Consider the following 19,857-nt stretch of genomic DNA (forward strand, 5'->3'; position numbering starts at 1 on the left):
AGCATCCGCATTGGGGTTACATGATAGCCTACTTTATGAGGGGGGACCACATGGTGTAAAGATGCTGCAGTGGGGTTACATGATAGCTTGCATGATAGTTTTAGTTTTGATTTTTATGTTTTTTACTTAAATTTAATTGCTCAAATTTAAATAACACATTTTACTAATAATTAAAAGGGTTAATTGCATCAAAATACCTGACCTTTTTCCAAAATTTGGTTTTTTGACAATCTTTTTAATTGTAGCAAAATTTTTAATAAGCTTTCAATTTATTGCAATGTCCGTCCGGGGAAAATTTCCGGCCAAATTAAATATGAGTTGGCAGTCGGAATGCCAACGTGGCATCGGAAATGCCAAATCACACCCCCTCCCCCTCCCACGTCACCCCCCACATCGCCCTCTCTCTCTCTCTCTTCCCCCTCCTCCTCCCACGTCACCTTCTCTCTCTCTCTTCTCCATCCCCCTTCCCAGTTCCCCCTTAATTCCCCCGGATCTCATCCCCCACCATGGCTACGATCATCTCCCCATCCTCCCCCGACGACATCCCCACCGCCACGCTAGCCTCCCCCCCGCCATGCTGGAGCCCCTAGGAGACTGTCGCCCTCATCGACGCCTACAAGGACAAGTGGTACTCCCTTCGCCGCGGCAACCTCCGCAGCAACCACTGGCAGGAGGTCGCCGACGACGTGGCGTCGCGGTGCCCCGCCCTCCCGCCCAAGACCTCCGTCCAGTGCCGCCACAAGATGGAGAAGCTTCGCAAGCGGTACCGCGCCGAGATCCAGAGATCCAGCAGCGGCGCCCGCCAATCCGCCTTCTCTCTCTTCGAAGATTTGTAGCGGCAACGGCGATAGGCTCGGCGGTGGTTGAAACCCACGTCATTCTCTCTCTTCGAAGATTTGTAGCAGCGAGGATTTGTAGAGGATGGAGGATTTGTTGGGGAATCAATTTGCAGCAATTTGCAGATCTGAGTTTCAAATAAATTTGAAATGTGTTTATGTTTTTGTGTTCATAAGTGCTCTGCTTTGATGCCCTTCTCGAGATCTTTCTCGCTTGTTCGCCGGCTGGAGGAAGTGGCGATGGGGGAGGGGGAAGGGTTCGCCGGCTGGAAAAGATGCGGCGGCGCCGGGGTGGAGGAGGAGGATGGGTCTGCGCAGGGGAAAGATGGGGAGGGTGACGTGGGAGGAGAACGGGGAAGAGAGAGAGAGAGAGAGAGCGACGTAGGGGTGACGTGGGAGGGGGTGTGATTTGGCATTTCCGATGCCACGTTGGCATTCCGACTGCCAACTCATATTTAATTTGGCCGGAAATTTTCCCCGGACGGACATTGCAATAAATTGAAAGCTCGTTAAAAATTTTGCTACAATTAAAAAGATTGTCAAAAAACCAAATTTTGGAAAAAGGTCAGGTATTTTGATGCAATTAACCCTAATTAAAATTTCATTAAAATAAAAAACCTAAAAATTACATTAAAAAAATTAAAAACATAATTTAAATTACATAAATTAAAATCCTAGTCTAGATAAGTCCACGACGCTTGAGCATTTCTTGGACCATGTGCTCGTGGGCCATCCTTTGTGCATCGCTCATATGCGTCGTATCCAGACTGAGGAGTTGCATATCGAGCTCCCTCTCCTTGAGCTCGTTCTTTTTGGCATACTCGGCGGTGATTTTTTTCAAGTTGTGGGCGGACCGCTCCAATGCCTCTTTGTACTCCGATGATTGCTCGGAGCTTGCCGTCTTCCCCTTCGCTTTCGCCGCCCTCGTCGCCGCCTTCGCCGCCTTGTTCCCAATCTTGGGCCACTCGGGTCCAGTGCCCTTGAATCTGGCGGTGCTTGAGGTTGGCGCCGATGATAGGGTTGACACGGGCGACGATCCTCTTCCAGTAATCGTACCCCTTTTGATTTGTCCCACAGATGGCGTCGTTTGTCTCCTCCATCCAAATTTGGACGATGATGTCCGTCTCCTCAGGGGTGTAGGTATGACGGACAGTCTTTCCTCCGTCATCCTCCACCCCCTCCTCCTCCGCCACCGGCGCCTGCCTGTCATGCCGGATCTTGTGGGCGACTTCTTTCCTCCGGCTGCCTTTCTTCGGTTTGGCGGCACTATGGGCTGCCGAAGGCATCTCCTCGTCGGACTGAGGAGCATCCCCCAAGTTACACCCCGATAAATCAGGATGATATTCGTCGGATAGATCGGGGGAGTAGTAATTTGGGTTGTGTGGATCCATGGAGGGTGTAAAGAGAGGAAGAAAGGAAGAAGTGAGGATGAAGAAGGTGTAGGGAAAAAATGAGGAAGAAGAAGAATAAATAGAAGGAAAAAAAAACAATTGAACGGTCAAAATTCACGCAAATCGAGGCAGCAACGGTCTAATCGAATTTTCCATTTTCTTTTTAATCGGCGCGTGCATCACACGCGCCTACACTATCATCGAAATGGGCTACACGATAGAACGTGTAGCCCTCGTGTAACTCTCTGCTGCATCGGTTACACGATAGCAGACTTACACGAGTAAGCTGCTAATGTGTAACCGTTGCAGATGCTCTAATACACTCAACAATATTTTTTCTTAAAACTTGTGTCACTGCTTCCTAGGAAGTTCTTTCATGGACGGAGAGAGTATATATTTACGAATTTCATTTTTTTTTTAGTTAGGTACAATCAGCTACATTTTCATTGCAAATCTGATTAGGCAGGAACTGGAACATTACTTTGTTGACCCGATTTTCTTATGCTCAACACAACACATTTTTTCAATACTTTATTACATATTTACATTCCTAATTTCTTTTCGTAGGGATTAAAGTATTGAAAGTGGTTAAAATATATATGAAAAATAATTATAAATGAGGTATTATTATAACTAATAAATACTAGTCTAAAAGTAGAATAATAGTAGTAAACTTTTTTGTAGACATCCAAAAAAGGAAAAGTAGAAAATTTTATCACCAAGATAATGAGTATATGTTTAGTTGTTAAGTATTCTAAGATAAATGCAGGAGTTTAGAAGAATTTTGAGGAGATTATTATGATGTTGTATTTCCTATTTAAGATGGCGACACTGCATAAGCTAAAAAAATAAAAATGATGACGACACTGCTAAACATAACTAGTTTAATTTAATGGAGTAGCAGTTAGAGCTTAAATGTGTTTATAAAATATTTTTTTAGAATAATTAGCAAATATTATTTGTAATTGGGATATAATATTATTATTCCTCATTTATGGAAAACAACATCTTTTTACTTGACGAGGATAAAAATATGCATTTCTAGAAGAAATGTATATTTGAATCACAGTATTAGATAGGCTGTCGAAACAAGGTAGAACTTGTTAATGTCGCGAGAAGTTTTTTTAGAATTCACAATTAGGAATAATATTGTTGGTTGTGAATTCGATTTTGAAAGCTATAATTCACAAATATGAATAGTCTTGGTTGTGAATTCGAGTTTTAAAGTTAGAATTCACAACTAAAAATAGTTTTGTTTGTGAATTGTAGGATTTTAACATATATTCACGACTAAACTATATTTGAATTGTGAGTTCATTGAACTAGATGTAAATTCATCGAATTAATCATGAATTCAAAAATACTAACAATAAAAAAGCAAAAAATTCGCATAGTAAACCTTACCGTTGTAGTAATCTTTCGTCGGTGATGTCGGTGCCTCTCTTAGGTGACGCTGCAACGGCCTTGATTGGTATCACAGATATATACCAAGATCTTCGCCGCCGTCATCTCTCGTACAATGCACGTCGTCGTCTGTCTCTTCTCGCCGACAATGGCGCCTCCTTTCTTGGATGCTGCCACCACGAAGAGGTGAAGCTTGATTTGCTTACATTCACAGTAAACTAAGGAAGAAAAAAAATGTTGTATTGAGCAAAAAATTCTAATGGTAGGAGAGAAGGGTAAAATTGTATTCTTACATAAAAATTACTCCAGTATCTCTTAAATTTTTTATCTTAATGAATAATTTTTTTTATGAAAATGAATAGTTTCATGTATTAACTCCTTCACTATTGCCCATTAGTTTAGTATCTAAGTGGCTACTAGTCACAATTATACTCAAATTAACGCCAAAAACATGTATAAGTACTTCCTCCGTCCCATTTATCTTGAGACACTTTTCTTTTTTAGCGTCCCACTTATCTTGAGACAGTTTCTTATTTGGCAAAAGTTTTACCCTTTATTCATTTTCTTTATTTTTTCAGCTATACACAAAACATTGCTTTCTTAATTCTCGTGCCCAAAAACAAGATCTCAAAATAGCTGAGAGGGAGTAATTTATAGCGACATTGTTATTCCTGAAATGTATATACATATACATATATTTACTAATTTATAATGACGTATTGTTATTCCTGAAATGTATTTGTGTATATTGAGGAAAATGTTAATACACTCAACAAATGAAAAAAAAAATGTTCAATTTTGAGTTGGTCAGCAATCAAGTATAGATGAATGCTTCCCTCAACAAAAAATAAGTATAGATGAATGCATATATATATATATATATATATATATATATATATATATATATATAGGCGTGTGGGTTGGGTTTAGTAACAAATTCGTGAACGACAATTGGAGACTTACCTGTCTCTTGGTTTCTTGAACCATACAAATAAAGCTCAACTTTCTATTGAAACTATAACAACTCAAAACATAACATTTCAAATTCGATTATAATTCAAATAATACATTACCTAAAATAATATATTCAGCACGATTCAACCCCTTCCCAACCTACTTCATCAAAACTACACCGTCTTTTCGCTTTAGTGTCTAAGGACAGGGGAGCTTATGTGCTTCATTTCAAAAAACATATTGTACTCTCTTCGTCTCATGAAAAATGACATAAAACTTTTGGATATATATTTCCAGGGAATTAAGGAGAATGCATAAATTGGTTGAAAATAGTAGGGCTATACGTGATAAGATAATTCAATATAGATTACTTCGAGTGAGCCAAAACTCCAAGAAAAGAGAGAGAGAGAAGGAATTAAGCAGCAGACTTGTTCATTCATTAATTCCAACGTACATCTGCATTCAGCTATTTAATGACTACTTGCCCAAAATGGCACTACACAAACATGCAGAAAACACAACGGAAAGATGCTCCTAACAGAAAGGTGGTCCCCAAGGCCAGGTGCTCCTTCGTCTGCTACATAACAAAGTCTTGAAAGCGCCCAAGGACCTTCTTGTTGCGAACAGGCCGTCGATCAGTAATTGGGCCTTCTCCCGATTGGGCTGCTCCTTCGTTTGAGATGTTGGGCTCCCCCGGTACAGATCCAGTAGTTGTATCATTCTCCCCACCTTCAAAAATAACCTTGTCCTCAAGGTTAAAGTTTGGGAATGAACGTTGCACCCTCTCATTTGATTCCCAAGTTGAGCATTCTGGTGGTTCTCCAGCCCATTGAACCAGCACCTGTTGCTGTGGTCCGGCGGAAGTAATAACTTCTCTTTCGCCGCAGATGGCGAGTGGAATCGGCATTGGTGCTGAGTCGAGTGTTATCTCGGGCAGAGTACACAGCGGGGTAGAGCTACTTTCCTTGAACTGCTTCAACTTAGAGACGTGGAAGACGGGATGAATGCGGCTCTCCGGTGGAAGGGCCAAGCGATACGCAACACGACCAAGTCGCTCAGTAACACGAAAGGGCCTATAGTAGCGTTGAGCAATCTTTGGGGGTTGGCGGCCTCGAACCGAAGTTTGGCGATAAGGTTGCAACCGAACCAATACCATATCGCCTATCTGAAACTCAACATCACGTCGGTGACAGTCTGCTTGTTGCTTCATGCGGAACTGAGACTGTCGGAGGATCTCCTTCAACTGATTGAGTAAGATATCCCTCTGCTGCAAAAGATCATCCAAAGCTTGAATGGAGGTCGCGCCCGGGGAGTAAGGAGGAATCATCTGCGGTTTACGACCATAAAGAGCTTCAAAAGGTGACATGCGGATACTGCTGCAATAGGAGGTATTATGCGAGTATTATACCCATCCTAAGTAAGATGCCCATGACGTCAGTCGCGCGAGGGTGAAAGCTCTCAGATACTGTTCAAGGGTCCGATTGACCACCTCGGTCTAACCGTCCGTTTGGGGATGGTAGGCAGTACTATACCGGAGCGTGGTGCCACTAAGCTTAAAGAGATGCTGCCAGAAGTTGCTGATGAAGACCGGATCGCGATCAGAGATAATGATAGTCGGAAATCCATGCAAACGCACCACCATGTCTGCAAATAAGGATGTTGTATTCGTTGCTGTGAAATTCGACGAAAGGCACCCAAAATGAGCACTTTTGGTTAACCGATCTATTACAACTAAAATTACAGTATACCCGCAACTCAAGGGCAATCCGGTAATGAAGTCCATTGTGATGGTGTCCCAAACACGACCCGGCACTGGTAAGGGCTGTAGAAGACCAGCGGGCGGCTACGTTGAATATTTGATCTGTTGGCACACTAAACAAGTAGCCACAAACTCCTTAACTGACTTATGCATATTCGACCAATAAAATGTGGTCGCGAGGCGAATGAGAGTACGCTTAACTCCGCCATGACCTGCCATAGGGGTGGCGTGAGCTTCATGCAATAATCGGGGCTTGAGGGAGGAGGATTCGCTGATGTAATAGCGCTGCCGGAAGGTGAGGATTCCATCAACCACATCATAATCCGAACTCAACTGATGCTCAGCAAATTTCTGGTGGAGTTCTTTGAGGTCAGGGCACCTAGTGTTCTCTTGTCGGAGCTGACTCAAGAGCTCTGTCGTTGGGATGCTTACAGCAATATAAACTTGCACTAGAACACTCTCAAGCTCTGCTCCCTCAATCTGCTTGTCATGGCGCCGCGAGAGAGCATCCACGGCCAAGTTCGAGGACCCCGAACGATAGTCAATGCGGAAATGGAAGCCAAGTAACTTTCGGACATATTTCTGTTGCTCTGGTGTCTGAATTGTCTGTTGAAGGAGTTCACGAATACTCTTTTGGTCTGTTCGTATGATGAAAAACCTTCCCAACAAATATTGCCGCCATTTGTGTACCGATTCCACAATGGCATGTAGTTCTTTAGTGTAAGTAGACGCCGCTTGCATTCGCGCGCTAAGCTTGCGACTAAAATAGGCGATAGGCTGCTCTTGCTGCATCAAGACAGCGCCAATTCCCACATCGGAGGCATCCGACTCCACCACAAACTCAATGTTGAAGTCCGGCAACCGCAATACCGGAGTGGTTGTCAAGGCCAATTTAAGTTTTTCAAAAGTAACCTCTGCTTTAGAATTCCAGCAAAATGAATCAATTTTTAGCAAGTCAGTAAGTGGTGCGGCGATACCTGCATAGTGCCGGACAAACCTCCGGTAGTAGCCCGTAAGTCCCAAGAACCCACGGAGTTGCTTCACCGTGCGCGGAGTAGGCCATGGCTTCATGGCATCGATCTTCTCTGGGTCAGCAAGGACGCTACCTTCCGACACGATGTGGCCCAAATATTCCACTGACGGCTGCCCGAAAACGCATTTTGACGCTTTGAGCACGAACTCCTGGTGGCTCATACAAGTAAAGACACGGTGGAGATGGTCGAAGTGTGCCTCCACGGTGGGACTGTAGACGAGGATATCGTCGAAGAAAACCACCACAAAATTGTGAAGAAACGGCACGAACAACTAATTCATGGTGGCTTGAAATGTAGACGGGGTATTGCAAAGCCCGAAGGGCATCACCAAGAACTCAAAATGGCCGTCAGATGTTTGAAATGCCGTCTTTGCGATGTCCTTATGATGGACACGGATTTGATGGTATCCAGCATGTAGATCGAGTTTAGTAAACACTCTCACCTTGCCGAGGTCATCGAGGAGCTCATCAATGGTGGGGATAGGGAAATTATCCCTTACCGTGACAGCATTGAGTGCTCTGTAATCCACGCAGAAGCGGAACGTCCCGTCTTTCTTCCGAACCAGCAACACCGGAGATGAAAACGGGGATTGGCTGGGACGAATGATGCCTTAAGCTAACATCTCAGAAACTAACTTCTCCATTTCTTATTTCTGAAATTGGGGGTACCGATACGGACGAACATTGACTGGGTCCGTGTTTTCTTAAGGTGAATTCGGTGATCTATGGTCCGGTGGGGAGGAAGACCAGTGGGCGGCGAGAATAGATGGTGGAATTGGTGTAGGAGCTGGTGGTACGGGAGGTGGCGGCGGCGGGGGTGGGGTAAGTTCTGCAAAGCGGGATTCAACAGTAGACATGAATTTAGTGAGGGTGTTAGTTGTGGCGGCTATCTGATTTTCCAGGTGGGTGATAACACTCATGTTTCCATGGTTTTTAATGTTCTTATGATGTTAATTTTATAGGAAATTGAGTGTTTGATGTTTGTTTTGTGCTTAAATTGCTTTATATTGTGAAATATGTTACTTGCTTGTACTTTGATGAATTTTACAGAAATATGAAGTTCGAATTTGGACTGTTGATCTTAATTAAAGTTGTATTTCGTCTCGATACGAGTTCGTAGGCGTAAACGGTTCGCAAATCCGAGTTTGGACGAGGAAGATATGGCCGAAACAAGAAAGTCGCGCGCAGCAATGAATAGTGCCCGACGGGAATTTCCGAATTTTCGGGATTTTGCGGAATTTTCGGATTTTATCAGTATTTTCGAGTCCTACACTGTATTTATCCCCTGTGCCTATATATAGGTCTTCTTTTGACCTATCTAGGTTTCCTTTTTAGTTCCCAACTTTTATTTTTAAAATTCATAGCTTTAGAATTTATTTCTTTCCAGTATTTACTGCTTGGATTGAATTTCCACAAGATTGAAGATTCAAGCTGCTACAATCGTTCTACTTTCGGTTTTATATAATTTAGTTTTTACAATTGCTTTCTTATTTATTATGTTTATGTTTTCTTTTGCGATGTCTGGCTAGTTTCGTTTAGCTGATTCTAGGGTTTGTAAATAGTTGATTGAATTTATGTGATTTATTTGTTAATACCTTTGTGTCTTCCAGTTTATGATTCATAATTCCTGGTGCTTAATTTCTTGTGAATTATCTGATCAATAGTTTGCATGTTTAGCTATTCGGTTTGAGACCTAGCGGAGATAACTGTTTAGCGGATTCAGGAATGTATGATATGATTTTAACCTTGAGACCTAGCGGAGATAGGTGGATCATAGAGAGCTATTCTTAGGAGCTATTGGGAGTTAGTAGATTTTCTTGAGACCTAACGGAGATAGATAATTTACTAATCTACGATCGTTGCTGCTCTAGCGAGAGTGATTGATTAATTAAGTGATCTCTCATCATAACTGGATTAAATTGGTACATAGGATTAATAGATTAATTGCATAGATTTAGTTAATGAATTTACTGCCCTAGGATCAGTTGTCTTTTATTAATTGAGTTTTCTATCCTATTTTATTTGGTTTGTTTTGATTTAAGTTATCTACTCCATTCTTATTTGTGATTGCCTGAATAATACTAGGGTTTAGTTAGGATTACTTAAGGTGATTCGTCATAATAGTCCATGTGGATACGATACTCTGCTTGCTGTTTATGTGCTACAATTATACTGTTTAGTTGCAGTTTTTGTTGCTATAATAATAGTGATCAACTTTTTTGGCGCCGTTGCCGGGGACTATTTAGAATTTACTTTAATATTTCTGATTAGACTTAAGCATTATTTCAGGCGTTGTAAGTTTAATTTTATTTTTAGTTTTTAAATTTTTGTTTCTGATTTTTGTTTGTTGTCTCAAGAGTGTATGATCACGAGATCCAAAGAAAAAGAACATCTTCTACCTTTGAACTTGGAATTCGAAAAGCAGCACAAAAGAGACAACCGCGAAAAGAAGAAGCAAGCAATAGCAGAGCAACAGAATAACACGGATCTTGAAACTCTAGTGCGAGCAGTGACAAACCTTCAGAGGCAGCTAGATGAAGAGAGAGAGGAGAGCAGGCGCAACCGGGCTCCTCCACCAGAACCACCACTGAATCACATGTATCAGCCTCGGGTTGATCAATTTCAAGGAGGCAGATGGGGACCAACTGTGCAAGCTACCACGTTCGAGCTGAAGCCGGGATTGATAAACATGGTGCAAGCTGAACAGTTTAGTGGAACAGCTTCTGAAAACCCGCATGCTCACATCACTCAGTTTCTAGATATCTGCGACACTATTAAGCAGAATGGAGTGCCACCAGATACCATCAGAATGAAGATGTTTGGATTCTCTCTCAGGGACAGAGCGAAGGAGTGGTTCAAGAGTTTGGACAGAGGTGCTATTACTGGATGGGAGGAGTTGTGTAGAGCTTTCCTGGCAAAATACTTTCCTGCTTCTAAAGCTCAGAAAATCATTGCGGAGATTTCTCACTTTTCCCAGCTAGGAGATGAGACCATTCATGATGCCTGGGAAAGATTTCGTGAGCTGCTCAGGAACTGTCCACAACATGGTTTCACGGAGGATCAGCAAATCATTCACTTTTATAATGGTTTGACTGGTCTAACAAAAAGTATGGTGGATGCTACTGCAGGTGGATGTCTTCTCCATAGAAATACAAGAGAGGCTTATCGTGTGATAGAAGAGATGGCCTCCAATAGTTATCAATGGCCGAATGACAGAAATTCTACGAGAAGAATTGCAGCTGTGAATGAGGAGAGAGATGATTTTAAGGAGAAATATGAAGCTCTTCAAAAGCAGTATGAGTTGGAGAGAAAAGCATTGCTAGCTAAAATTCCTCAGCAGCCGAGTTTATCTGATGTGTCACAGTTTGAAGATGCTAATTATGTCCAACAGCAGTACCAATTCAATAGACCAAACTATCAGGGACATCAGGGCGGAAATCCACCGTATCATCCCAATAATAGGAATCATCCAAATTTTTCCTATTCAAATCCCAACAATGTTGTGCAGCCTCCACCTGGGTTTTCTGTGTCTAGTGGAGGAGTTATAAATGAGCCGAAGAAGGGATCGCTTGAGGATATGATGCAGCAGGTTTTAACAGAGGTGTCTAGTATGAAGACAACTGTTAATACAAGGATGACCAATTTGGAGTCTCAAGTGGGTCAAATTGGAAATAATTTTTCAGCATTGTCCAAGCAAGTGCAGATATTGGAGACTCAAGTTGGTCAGATGGCCAACCAAGCAGCTGCGCAGCACAAGCCAGGCCAATTTCCTAGCAACACTCAGTTCAATCCGAAGAGCCAACATCAACAGCCTCAGCAAAATCAGCAATGTCATTCCATACGGGTGGTTGATAGTTCATGTGAGGATGAAGGTATTTCTGTTTCTCCCCCTCTTCCATTCCCGAGGCCAAGATTAGATGAGCAAAGCTCCAAATTTTTGGAGACATTTAAGAAGTTGACTGTGAATATTCCTTCCGTGGAGATCTTGAGAAACAAGCCAAATAAGGTGCAAATTGTGAAGGCTGTGATGGAAAAGAAGAGTGCGTTCAATGAATTTGAGGAGGTGCTCGCAGTGAAGGAGTATCAGTTGGCTCCAAAGAGAGAAGATCCGGGCAGCTTCAATATTCATGTGAAGATTGGAAAGTCATTGTTTGAGAAAGTGATGTGTGACACCGGAGCAAGCATAAATGCCATGCCTCTCAAAGTGTATAGGAAGTTGCAGCTAGGGGATTTGAAGCCAACTAACAAGACAATTCAGCTTATTAATAAGTCTTGCTCTAAACCTCTAGGAGTTGCGGAAGATGTGCTTGTGAAGGTGAGTGATTTTTTCTTCCCAGTCGACTTTGTAGTGTTGGATATTCCGGAGGATCCAAAGATGCCTTTGCTGTTAGGGAGACCTTTCCTTGCCACATGTGGAGCAAAACTAGATATGCAAAGGGGGACGATGACATTGGGAGCCTATGGGGAAACTGTGATTTTCAAGAAACCTCCACCAAACAGTTTTCTAGCAAATTCGGAGGATGAAGAGGTTGAGAAAAATGAGCTGCCCAAGTATGAAGCCAAGAAAAAGACTCCACAACCAAAAGAAGTTCTGACTTTTGAGATGTGTTTGTTTTTGGAGCATGATGGGGGGTCTTTGAAAACCCATACTCCCAAGAAGAAGAAAGTGAAATTCCGGATTTTTCGGAACAAGAATGAGAAGGGGGCAATGCGTGTGGAGGATGTTCGAGCCAAGAGAAGTGTTTTGGTGGAGGGAGCACCCAAGAGTAGAAAAGCTTTCCAATGGTTAGAGTGCTGTTTCCGACCTCCATGAATTTTTGAGGTATCGTCGAGCTCTAGACATTAAATTAAGCACTTGTTGGGAGGTAACCCAACCGTTTTTATTTTGTTTTTCTTTCTTTTAGTTTCGTTTTGTTTCTTTTTGTTTTGTTGTTTTGTTTGGGAGTTTAGTGCAGTGTTGAGCTTGGAAGATGCGGGAACTCGCGCCTTGTTCATACCATCACCACCTTGGAGCATGTGTTTATGTGAGTAGTGACACACATATCATCATCCCTCCAAACTTATTTTCGAACTTATGTTCTATAATAAGTTTGGGGGAGGGGGGTGAGATTAGATATGTGTATCACTTTTATCTTTTTGTTGCGTTTATTGTTTTTTCTTGTTTGGTTGGTGGTGTGTGTTCTTTGTTTTTGAGATGTTTATTGCTCCATTAGATTTCTGGTGAGATGCCAATGATGATTTTTGTGAAAAAAAATTGAATTTGATTTTCTTTGATGATTTGAGCATAATTTGAACTAATTTGCATAATTCTAGAGTGATTTTGACCTTGACTTTTGGACGTTGAATAAACCTGTGAGATTTTGAGCCATAGCTGTTTATTATACACAGTTTATTCTTTGTTGTGAGTTTTGTCATGCATGTGGTGATCTTCTAGAACTTGCCATGGTTTCTGTGTCGAGGTTGCTGTTGTGCCCAGGATTATGAGATGATTTTAGGCCATCTTTTGTTAGCCACATTATTATCCCAAACACTATCCTTAACGAAAAAATTATCCTTTGTTATCTACTTTGAGCCTATTTAGCTTTTATTCTTTAGCTGGATGATAGGGGGTGATGAAGTATATGGGGATCGTTATGTGGTGATTGTTCAAAGTGGGTTGTGAAAAAGAAGGGATGATATTGTGCTACTATTTACTCTTATAAGCTCTAGAAAAGTTGTGGAAAGAAAAGAAAAGAAAAAAAAAGAAAATGAAAAAAAAATCGTTGAAAAAAAAAAGATGGAGAAAAAGAGAAAAAGAAAAAAAAAGTATAAAGTCGAGTGTTTATTGAGAAATTTGTTAGAAAATCGACTTTGTGTGTTGGAAATAAATGGAGAGCATAAAATAGTGTTTAGTTCTGTTTTGTAATGATTAAATCCCTTGAGTTGTGTTGATTATGGTGATATAGTTGGGTGGAAGATGGAATTTATTCCATACTTGATTTGTGAAGTTATAAGGTTGGTGTTCTTAATTATTTTGAGTCACTTAGCCTATATATTTCCCTACCTTTGTCCCTACATTATAACCCAAAGAAAAAGACTTTTTTGATCTTAGTCCTGGCACACTTTTAGTGATGGAGATTGTAGACGATTGGCAAGCCTATGGTAAGAGATCTGCATTGCATTGAATTCGATGAGAGCATACACGTCCTATATATTCCATCAAATTGAGAGTTGAATGATACACATACCTTGTGAGATTCAATTGTTTGGAATGTCAAGGTTGATTTTGTTATAGGTTGTGTTTATTGGTGAATTTTGTGCTTAATTATTGAGGATTTGAGAATTCTATCGTTCTTTATTTTTCGGAGGCATCGATGAGCTAGATTTCTTACCCATTCGTGTTTTTGATTGTGTTCTTCTCATTATTCGAGGACGAACAATGGCTTAAGTTTGGGGGAGTTGATAACACTCATGTTTCCATGGTTTTTAATGTTCTTATGATGTTAATTTTATAGGAAATTGAGTGTTTGATGTTTGTTTTGTGCTTAAATTGTTTTATATTGTGAAATATGTTACTTGCTCGTACTTCGATGAATTTTACAGAAATATGAAGTTCGAATTTGGACTGTTGATCTTAATGAAAGTTGTAGTTCGTCTCGATACGAGTTCGTAGGCGCAAACGGTTCGCAAATCCGAGTTCGGACGAGGAAGATATGGCCGAAACAAGAAAGTCGCGCGCAGCAGTGAATAGTGCCCGACGGGAATTTCCGAATTTTCGGGATTTTGCAGAATTTTTGGATTTTATCAGTATTTTCGAGTCCTACACTGTATTTATCCCCTGTGCCTATATATAGGTCTTATTTTGACCTATCTAGTTTTCCTTTTTAGTTCCCAACTTTTATTTTTAAAATTCATAGGTTTAGAATTTATTTCTTTCCAGTATTTACTGCTTGGATTGGATTTCCACAAGATTGAAGATTCAAGCTGCTACAATCGTTCTACTTTCGGTTTTATATAATTTAGTTTTTACAATTGCTTTCTTATTTATTATGTTTATGTTTTCTTTTGCGACGTCTGGCTAGTTTCGTTTAGCTGATTCTAGGGTTTGTAAATAGTTGATTGAATTTATGTGATTTATTTGTTAATACATTTGTGCCTTCCAGTTTATGATTCATAATTCCTGGTGCTTAATTTCTTGTGAATTATCTGATCAATAGTTTGCATGTTTAGCTATTCGGTTTGAGACCTAGCGGAGATAACTGTTTAGCGGATTCAGGAATGTATGATACTCCCTCCGTCCCACTATTCAAGTCTCATTTTCCTTTTTGGGTTGTCCCACCGATAATGTCCCGTTTCCTAAAAAGGAAATAATAAGGGGATGCTTAACATTAAATGAGATCACTAATTGTTCAACTAATAAACCCTTAATTAATTCATTTCCCCTCTATTCTCTATCTCTCTTTCTCTCTCTTTCTCTCGTCTCTCTCTCTCTGCGCCTGAGTTCCACCGCCGTCGTCTGCTCGTCGCCGGAGGAAGCCTTCTCCTCCACCTTCACCGCCCTAGCCGTCTTCTCCTCCACTTGCCTTTCCCCTGCTCGTCGTCGGAGGAAGCCTTTCTCCGCCCTCACCGCAACGCCTCGCCGCCTGTCACTTCTCTCATCGGTGACCGCAGCGCCTCGCCGCTCGTTTTCCGGCGACCAGGGCTCTGCCCTTCTCGTGCCTTCCATCTGCAAAGAGACTCTCGGCTCTCTCTCTCTCTCTTTCTCTTTCCTCTCTCTTTTCTTCACCAATCCGCCGCCCTCCCACCTCCACCATCTTGCCACCTCCACCGCCCTCCCACCTCCACCATCGCGCCACCCCCTGCCGCCTCCACCTACGCCGCCTCTTCTTTTCCCTCCTACCTTGCTTTTCTCTTACCCCAATTTCTAGGGTTCCCTGCTTCACTTTGAATTTTCGCCCCTTTGGTGAGTCCCGCCACCACCGTTGTCGTCGCATCGCCGCCACCATCGAGATCTCTTTCTCCCTGCTCTCTTTCTCCGCCACCGCCCCTTTGAAGCTTGAAGTTGCAGATTTCTGGAAATGTTTATTAAAGCTTGAAGTTGGAGATTTTGAATTGCAAATTTTGAATTCTGTATTTTTGAATCCAGAATTGTAGATTTTGGATTCAAAATTACTTTTGAAGAACACATTGATTGAAATTGCAGATTGAAGAACACATTGATTTTGAATTGTAGATTTTGTATTTTTGAAATGCACATTGATTGAAGTATTTTTCGTAAATGCAGATTTTTTTTTAGTTTTTTTGGAAATTGCAGATTTGGGTATATTTCGAATTTTAAGGAATAATTAATTTAATTATAGGTTATTAAAAATTAAATTAATAAGAAAAAAATTAAGACTTTTTTATATTGATAAAATAAAATAGAAATAATTAGTTATTCCCTAATCACAAAACTTAAACAGTGGACCACACTCCTTATTCACCTAATTTGCTTCTTCTTAATCTCTGTGCCGAAAAGTAACGAGACTTAAATAGCGGGACGGAGGGAGTATGATTTTAACCTTGAGACCTAGCTGTAGTGACCCGCTCTTTTATATATTTTTAAATCCAGTAATGCGTGTTTATTATTGTTCATCAGTAGATGAAACCAGTTATTATCCTGATATGAATTCAGCTGATGATCCTGAATTTATATTGTTAAAGCAGTCAATGATATTATTTCAGAGTTATAACTGACTTAGCAAAGTCACGTTATTTATTTAAGCGAGATGGAATTAAATTTTATTTTTACTCAAGTCGTGGATTATTTCCGACTCGTGAGTTAATTAAATCTGCGGATTTAATTTTTATATTAAAACAACGAACGAATTAAATCTACGGATTTAATTTAGATTCATTTTATAACTTATCGATTTTAGCGAGATATCACATGTCGAAATCGAGATTTATTTAAATAAACAGTACAAGCAAATATGAGCACGCGATTCACTTTACAGTTACAGAATCACCGAGTCAGAGAAAATACATCAATAATTCTCCTCTACATTTTTTTTCCTTTCTTTTTCTTCTCTTTTTCTTTCCATTAAATTTTGTTCCCCAACTTCTATACACCACTATCATTATTTTTTTTCTTTCCCCCACCACACTCATGTATGCGCCAATGAACTATTAGTATCAAACCCAGCCAACAAACAGCTCTCAATCTCACTTCACTTCACCGAAAAATATCGAAGAGCAGTCCCAATTCATTCTGCTAAGATCTCAAGGTAAGGCTTGGCCTCAATATTCATTTTTTTTCATCAAGTTCACCTGCATTAACAGAAGACCAATTCATTTCAGTCATTTCACAAGCTATTCGAACTTCAACAGCCACCCATCAGCTCGAAAACATTCAAGGTAATTCACAAACTCAAATATCCATTCCAGTAAGCATTTATACCAAGCATGATCATGAGTAGTTTCACAAGGATAGACAATCTTATAAGCATCTTGAACTTAGTTAACACACCAACTATGCGATCATGAGCAAGTGACAGTTCATATGAATTGAGTAAACGAGCATAATTTGAGATGTAAGCAAAACAAGAAGATTTCACCTTGCTTGTCCGATTAAGAATCGATTAAATGGATTGAGAGGGAGTTACTTAGCTTTAAAGGAGGGAAGGGCCGGCTGCCCAAGGGACAGCGAACCACCTACTGCCGAACGGGAAAAGAAGATGGCGACGGCAAACATTTACTGCTCCATTAAACTCCGACAACAGCAGCGGATCAGCGGGCCTTCACCTGCCGCCGGGAGGAACGTAGCAGCAACGACGCAGACCGGTTTTGAGCAGCAGGAATCGATCGATTATTAAGGGAGAAAATCAGTTTGAACTTCAGGGAAAGAGTTAGGGCTTTGCTTCCCTTTCATGGTTGAGACGAGAGGAGAGGCGTGTACGACCATCGCCGGCTGACTCGCCGGATTCGAGACAAGGGCGTGACAGCAGCGGCGACTAGCCAGAAATTCAGGGCGTCGGAGCTGGAGAATCACTGAGGCCGACTGGAACCATGGCCGAGAGAGAACGGCCGGCGTCGTGGCCGGAGCAGCAAACGCTCGAACTGGGCGATTTCCCCTTTTCTGAGATCTAGGGCTCGACGTCGGAGAGGGATATGAAGACGGGAGTTGGACGGCGCCGCTCCCAAACGACGACCGGCGCCGACTGAATCGCCGGATTCCGGGCGAAAGAATAACAGCAGCAGCAACGATGATTCCTTGAGAATCAGGACGCGATTTGAAGCTCTACGGAGAATAGAGAAGGAAGCGACAGGGGATAGATGCTTCGATAACCGAGGTCGACCGGAGTTGACGGCCGCTGAACAGCCGAGGAAGAGGAAGCCGGCCAGTTTTAGCCGGAGAAGAAGAGGCCGATCGGCTTTGTGAAGATCGGTTCTTGAGTTTTGAGAATAGAGAGAGAAAGGTGAGAATTTCTTTGAGGGAAATAGAGAGGACCGAGAGTTTGAGTAAAGAGAGAGAGGGGATGGGCTTTGATTATTGGGCTTCACTTTTAAATTAGAATTGGGCCTCTATATTTTTTTTTATTTGGGCCGAGTTATTTTAAGCTTGGGCCTTTTTATTTAATTTGCTGATGGGCTTTAATTATTTAAAGAATTTGGGCTTTTTCCCTTTTTAAAATTTTGGGCTGTGAATTGTTTTAATGGTTTTGGGCTTCCATATAATAATTTCGAACTGGGCCGAATTATTTAAGAAAAAGTTTGGGCTTCACTTTTAAATTCGAATTGGGCCAGTCATTTATTTAAATGGCCATTCCCATTATTTCTATTGGGCTTGAATTATTTTAAAGATTGGGCTGATGCTTATTTTACGATGGGCTATTATTCTAATCCCATTTATATTTCAGCTGGGTCGAGTTTTATTTAATTTAAGCTCAGAATAATTCATTCTATTCTTGGGCTAATTTTAAATTATGGACTGAAATTTTATTTAGTTGGGCCTTACATGATTTATTTATTTGAGCCCAATTATTCATTATTTAATCATTTGGGCCAAGAATTATTTAATTACTAAGCCCAATGAATTATTTCAATTGGACCTTTCATTTTAGATATCCAGGCCCATTTCTGTTTAATTAATTATTGGGCTACCTTATGTTGAGCCTTTTAATTATTCGAACTCATAACATTTTAAATTCTCATTATTAAGCCCGGTTAATTATGAGTTTATAAAGCGAATAAGCTGTAGTATTTAATTATTTTCTATCGACTACGAGGAGCGGGATTTATTTAATTGACGGATTAGAACACCCCGAAGAGAACGGATTAATTTTTGTTAATTATCCGGCTTCATGAGACGAGACTTAGCTTTTGTTTAAATCCGATAGCCTGGATTAACAATAGAAATTCCCTGATTATTATCTCAGAATAATAGTTCATGCATACGAGATTCATGCATAGTTTAATTACGCATTCTCATTTAATTGAGAATTTTCCCTCGATTTAAAGTCTTACGTTATTTTCTCGGATTAAAGGTCGAGCGCAAGAATAAGAGCTCGTCAAGGAGTCACTAATCTGTAGCAAAGCTTTGCTATCAGGTGGGTTACTTTCATATATATATCAAATGAGTTTAATGTTATGTTTGAACAGTTATTTCATTGCAAAATCATTGAACTGAAAATTATTTCAACTGTTGTCTTGCCATAAATGTTTCAATGTTTGGTATGATATCTATCTGATGTGGCTTTGCCAGTTATGTAATCGAATTCGGGTCCTGAGCAGTTGATAGCTATCCTGCCAGGGCTAGTGTACACCAGTGACCGTGAGTCATCTAGCGGGTTGGCCGGTCAAGTGACCGTGAGAGGTGGCCACCTCTCCGGCACAAAGTTCCAGATATGATAGATTACAAGAGAACTTAGTCTGCAGACGAACTTTAAGAATCACAAATGAATTTAGTAAGCTTGGGCCTTTAGCGAAAAACTCCCTTGCTGTACTGTTTATGATGGCATGACAATTTACAATTTTACGAAGCATGTTATATTTCATAGTAGGCATATGTGCCCACTGAGTACTTTTGTACTCAGCCCTGCATGTATTTTTAAATGTGCAGGTTGAGCTGTAGCCGATGGTGATGAAGTAACGAGCAGGAACTTCTTTTGTCTTGACATTATATATATATATTTTGAAAAACTCTTGGGTACATGTCTTCATACATGTAATCAGAAACCTTATTACTTCCGCTGCGTACTCAAAGAAGTCTTATGTTATTTTGGCTAAGTCGGAAATATCCGAACTTACTAGTTCAATCGAATCATTGCAACTAAACCTTCGTTATATATATTAGATGTTTTCCTTCGTTATTAATGAAAAGTACGATCCTTCTCTATTTATTTATTTCCCTTTTCTACTTCCGCTTCTTATCTCCCTCCCTTAGTCATGGTTTCCGGTTTAATTATCCTTAATTAAGTCCGGTCGTGACAGAGTGGTATCAGAGCAGTTCATTTGCTCTGA

The 19,857-nt window shown here is 40.8% G+C and overlaps 1 protein-coding gene and 1 non-coding gene across 2 annotated transcripts; both read right to left on the minus strand.

Moving 5' to 3' along the window:
* Positions 1-5,162: 5,162 nt before the first annotated feature.
* Positions 5,163-8,297, minus strand: LOC131009575 (uncharacterized). The gene is made up of 5 exons (XM_057936991.1): positions 8,125-8,297; positions 7,707-7,971; positions 6,557-7,649; positions 6,118-6,229; positions 5,163-5,961 (listed from the first exon to the last, which is right to left on the minus strand). Exons 1-5 carry the CDS (start codon positions 8,295-8,297, stop codon positions 5,163-5,165), a joined length of 2,442 nt encoding a protein of 813 aa, XP_057792974.1.
* A 2,024-nt stretch (positions 8,298-10,321) lies between these two features.
* Positions 10,322-10,428, minus strand: LOC131013804 (small nucleolar RNA R71). Its single transcript, XR_009097883.1, has one exon. It is a non-coding gene; the product is annotated as a small nucleolar RNA R71 (small nucleolar RNA).
* Positions 10,429-19,857: the final 9,429 nt, after the last annotated feature.

The sequence above is a fragment of the Salvia miltiorrhiza genome, chromosome 2 (genome assembly GCF_028751815.1).
Source record: "Salvia miltiorrhiza cultivar Shanhuang (shh) chromosome 2, IMPLAD_Smil_shh, whole genome shotgun sequence".
NCBI classification, from domain to species: Eukaryota; Viridiplantae; Streptophyta; class Magnoliopsida; order Lamiales; family Lamiaceae; genus Salvia; species Salvia miltiorrhiza.